Consider the following 5,000-nt stretch of genomic DNA (forward strand, 5'->3'; position numbering starts at 1 on the left):
AGAGGGAGAGTAGCGCCCAGGATTACATAGGCAATTGGCAGTGGGTGAAAAAATATGGGTTACAAAATCGTGGGATAAAAATTATAAAGAGAAAAAAAAAATGGTGCGCAAGGGCACGGTGGCACAGTCGGTACAGTGCTGTCGCCTCACAGCTAGAAGGTCCTGGATGAAAAAATGGGTTACAAAATCGTGGGATAAAAAAAGAATGCGGGATCTGAAGGTCCGGAGGGCACTTGCCTACAGTAACGGCTACGAATGGCACTTGGGGTCACATGTTCGGACCACATCAGATACGTGGACATCTATGGGGTCCTCCCACGGGTCACAGACAAGGTCAGAGAGAGACGTATGAGGCTGGCTGGGCACTGCGTCAGGCACCTGGAACTGGTGGCGAGCAAACTGACAGTATGGGAGCCAACCCAACGCACTAGGAGGGGAAATGGGCGCAACACCTACGTAGACACACTGAGGTGCGACAGCAGAGCTAACAACACTGCAGAGCTCAAGACCCTGACGCTAGACAGGAGGGTGTGGAGGGCAGCGTGTGTGTGTGTGTGTGTGTGTGTGTGTGTGTCTAGTGCACAGAGAGGAAATGGCCCCCACCGCACTGTCAACAGCTTTACTGTTGGCTAGTCATTAGTGTATATAATGACCCTACTAATTCACACACACACACACACACACACACACACACACCCCCACACACACACACACACACACACATTGTGACGCACACTCAGAGCATAGTTATTAGACCAGGGGTTCCCAAACGTTTTAGCTCGAGACCCAAAAGAGAAATTAAGTGTCTCTCCGGGACCCAAACATACAAAAATACATTTTAATCACCTATGTCCTATTTCAGAAATTAAATAGTGAAAATAGCGACAAGTTGTGAGCTTATAGATCTGCTATTTTCACTACTTTAGAAGAAAAAAATGAATGGAATTTTTTTTTTTTTTTTAATGTTGCACTTAAACAAAAATCAAATACATATATTTTTGAAAATCTTTTGTAATAATAATTTTAAAGAAATATAATGGGAAACATTGTTTGAGAACCACTACTTAGGCCATCCCTCTCTCCCTGTTTCTCTCTCTTCTCTCTAACCCCCCATCACTCTGTCCATTGCTGACTCTGTTTGACAGACAGCAGTTACTAGTAAAAACACAAGACTCATCACCACACATTATACTTTAAGTGTGTATGGAATTGAGTTTTATGCTGTGTGTCTGTGTATCTCTCTCTGTGTGTGTGTGTGTGTGTGTGTGTGTGTGTGTGTGTGTGTGTGTGTGTGTGTGTGTGTGTGTGTGTGTGTGTGTGTGTGTGTGTGTGTGTGTGTGTGTGTGTAAGTTTATCTGGGTGTGTATCTTTGTGTATTTATTATGTCTATGTGAGTGAGTGTGTATGCATAATGTGTATGCACATTTGTATCAATACGTGTGTGTGTGTGTGTGTGTGTGTGTGTGTGTGTGTGTGTGTGTGTGTGTGTGTGTGTGTGTGTGTGTGTGTGTGTGTGTGTGTTGTGGTTTATTTAACTAGGTTTCACTCTGTTTGGACAGAATTCCGTACTTTAGTACTTTCTGTCAATCTGCCCAAACCTCAGTCTGTTTCCTCCCTGCCAACACACACACACACACACACACACACACACACACACACACACACACACACACATACACACACACACACACACACACACACACACACACAGCAGGAGAGTGAGGGTGGTGTTGCTCCAGTAAATCATCTCCCGGTCTGTTCAAAGCGGCTTTCAGCCCACAGGAACAATAATAATATTAAAACAGCATTAAATGTTTTCAAATTAATTGCGCAGTTCCACATAACTGAGAGGCTCAAATTATATTGATGGGTTTATATTACCTCTAGCTCACCTCCCTGTAGTTCTGCTGCAGAGTGTGTGTGTGTGTGTGTGTGTGTGTGTGTGTGTGTGTGTGTGTGTGTGTGTGTGTGTGTGTGTGTGTGTGTGTGTGCGCGCGCGCGCACACACAATTTAAGCATTTAAGCAGACACTCTTATCCAGAGTCACTTAAAACAAGCAAGATTGGAGTAAATGGTCAAGTAAATAGAGTTAAAAGAAACCAAATTAGTAGGCTACTACAAAGTAACTATGATTCCAGGTAAGCATCAAACCTAGCATCTGTCTAAATAACATAGCATTTGTGGTCAAGCAAACAGTATATCTCCATAGTATAAGAATAAGCAACAAGGAATGGAATGAGGAATACAAGGAATGAGGAGTGCTAGGTGGGTGAGGTGGAGTCTAAAGAGGTGAGTTTTCAGACTGCGGTGGAGAATGTGGAGTGAGTCTGCAGGCCTGACCGAGGGGAGGAGGTCAATCCACAGCTTTGGAGCCAGGAGGGAACGCTTGGAGCGTTGGCCAGGGTGTCATAGGAACGGGAGGGACAGATGTCCTGTGTTAGCTGATCATACTGTGCACGTTGGTGTGGCCACGAGGGTCCGTGCACAGCCGACTCTGTTTTATACATGCTACAATTTGGTGTCCGCAGATGTGCAAACGGGCTGCACCTAATACAAGGCACAAGCACCTTCCAGATAACTTCCATTTTTCTGTTCTAGTGCAGCCAGTTCCACCCATAAAGACGTTCACAAAATCTGGGATGTCAGCTGGCGATTTAATGAACACCATGTGGATCCTAGTGGACCTTCGCCGCTACAAGGACATGGAAATATATATATAATAAAAGTACAATTTGAAAAAGTTTTCTGGGGGAAGGGGTGTAGGGGTTGATCATGTCTTGAAGGCAATTGATTGCCCTTGATTGCCTTGTACAGTAGGTCATCACCAGTGTTTTTGAATTGGGCACAGGCAGCAACTGGAAGCCAGTGAAGGGAACACAGATACGGCATGTGACTGTGAATACGTGTGTGTGTGTGTGTGTGTGCGTGTGTGCGTGTGTGTGTGTGTGTGTGTGTGTGTGTGTGTGTGTGTGTGTGTGTGTGCTTGTGTGTGTGTGTGTGTGAGTCTTTTTACATTAAATAAACCATTTGTCATTGTCAGAGACCCTTCAGTCACCTGTCGAGCAATGAGTTTTTTTTCTCAGTCCTGTTAGCTCTGGGGGGTTAGCTTAGCTTTCTGTTTTTTTGTTTTATGTTTCAGTGATGTTTAAATGAGAGCTGTCATCAGCCTCTTCAAATATAGACCATATAAATATCGACCTCATATGTCCAAAACTGTTACTTTTATAAAAATATATATTCATACATACTCAAATATTCAAAAATAGAAGATCCAAAAGCTCAAAATGCATCGCGCCGTGTTTTCAGCTTGTAGATCAGCTATTTTTGCTACTTTTGTGTGATATTAATTTACAAAAAAAAACATAACATTTTAAAATATGGAGATGAGAGGTTTGTGCCTGACAGCAACGTGATACGTACTCTGTCACTGTAGACCTTTATATACCTTCATAAAGCAAGCAATCAAATGGTCATGAATCCGATTTGAGTCACCAAATTGCGAGTCAGACACAGCCTGAGTTGGGTACTCACCAGGTGACCATGAGGTCAGTGTCTGGTAGAAGACACTGTCTGTCGTCTGGGTTCAACACCCTGGGAGTCAGAATCATCTCTGCTTCCACTGACACAACAGCACGGGCCCTGCACACACACACACACACACACACACACAAACACACACACACGCACAAAAGAGCACACGCAAATCAGACAAATATTACGTAATATTACATAACTAATAACATTTCATGTCCAGCTGGGTGAGGTATTTCACAGCATTCTTACCTGTATGCAGACACTTCTCCTGCTCCAAACGCCCCCACTATCAGATCTGAGAAAGAGAGAGAGAGAGGGAGAGAGAGGAAAAGCTTCAAAGAATGCCACAGATGGGACTGATTTCAAGGTCTCCAGCAATCTTCATCAAACACAGACCTTCACGTTTAACACACCCACACACACACACACACACACACACACACACACACTGACATCTTACGTCAGTACAAGTTCTTAATATAATCCTGCTTTAGCACAGGAATTGAGTCAGACTGGAACCCAAATAAAACGTAGTGTGTGTGTGTGTGTGTGTGTGTGTGTGTGTGTGTGTGTGTGTGTGTGTGTGTGTGTGTGTGTGTGTGTGTGTGTGTTTGTCTGTCTCTGCACACACATGGGTCCATGCTTGGACAGGGGGACCCCATAAGTGCATTCCAGCTCCATTAGTAAAAAGTTCAGGCCAGCCAATCACATGTGGCTAAAACAAACCCCAACACTGTTTCCCAGTGTTGTCTGCCTAGCAACCAGTTACAACTTAACCATGTGACCCGGTCGACCACAATCAGCTCATTTAGAAGAAAAACACATTTTTTACTATACTGATTGATGTATCTTGTGGTTTCATCCGATTTCAATAAAGTAAAGTTGCTTAGAAGTGGAAAAGGTTTTTCCCCCAAAAAAATAGTGATAAATTGTGATGGAAGTGTGTGTGTGCGTGTGCGTGTGCGTGTGCGTGTGCGTGTGCGTGTGCGTGTGTGTGTGTGAGAGAGAGACCCAGTCTACACAAATAAGTCGGTGTTGCTGAAAACACGTTTGAAGATTTTACATCCAAATCTTGTTTTCTGGCGGTCGGCTTCGTTCGAATTTAATAAAACAAAAAGCTGGCTTTCATCAGTTGTGATCTGATCTGGAATCAACTCAGCGTCGCAGAAAACATGTTTTGTTGGAGCCCTGAGTGCTGAGGGAAAGAAGAGAATCGTCTTCTAATGATGCCAGTATTATTTTGTACTCCAAACACATGCATTATCATTGTATGTCACAATATCAAAGTGTAGAATGTTAAATACGCAATTTCATCTTAAAGGAGTACTTCACCCAAAAAGTGACTTTTGTTCTATCAATTACCCCATGACGCCTTGAATTAATTTGTTTGTTTTTGTCGCATTTATAATAATTCAATATTTGCTGACGCTGCTGTGGTAGGAGACCAATGCAAAACTGTCTAAAAT

At 43.3% G+C, this 5,000-nt stretch overlaps 1 protein-coding gene across 1 annotated transcript in view; it reads right to left on the reverse strand.

Moving 5' to 3' along the window:
• Positions 1-5,000, reverse strand: part of itga8 (integrin, alpha 8) — a gene marked incomplete at its 5' end in the record, with an annotated part of 91,389 nt that overhangs the window by 40,196 nt on the left and 46,193 nt on the right. Inside the window, 2 exons of the mRNA XM_080425814.1 lie at positions 3,532-3,639; positions 3,784-3,829. Of these exons, the coding sequence (XP_080281940.1) occupies positions 3,532-3,639; positions 3,784-3,829 (154 nt within the window). The remainder of the gene's footprint in view (positions 1-3,531; positions 3,640-3,783; positions 3,830-5,000) is intronic.

Source organism: Gymnoscopelus braueri, assembly GCF_963280865.1.
Source record: "Gymnoscopelus braueri genome assembly, chromosome: 4".
NCBI lineage: Eukaryota > Metazoa > Chordata > Actinopteri > Myctophiformes > Myctophidae > Gymnoscopelus > Gymnoscopelus braueri.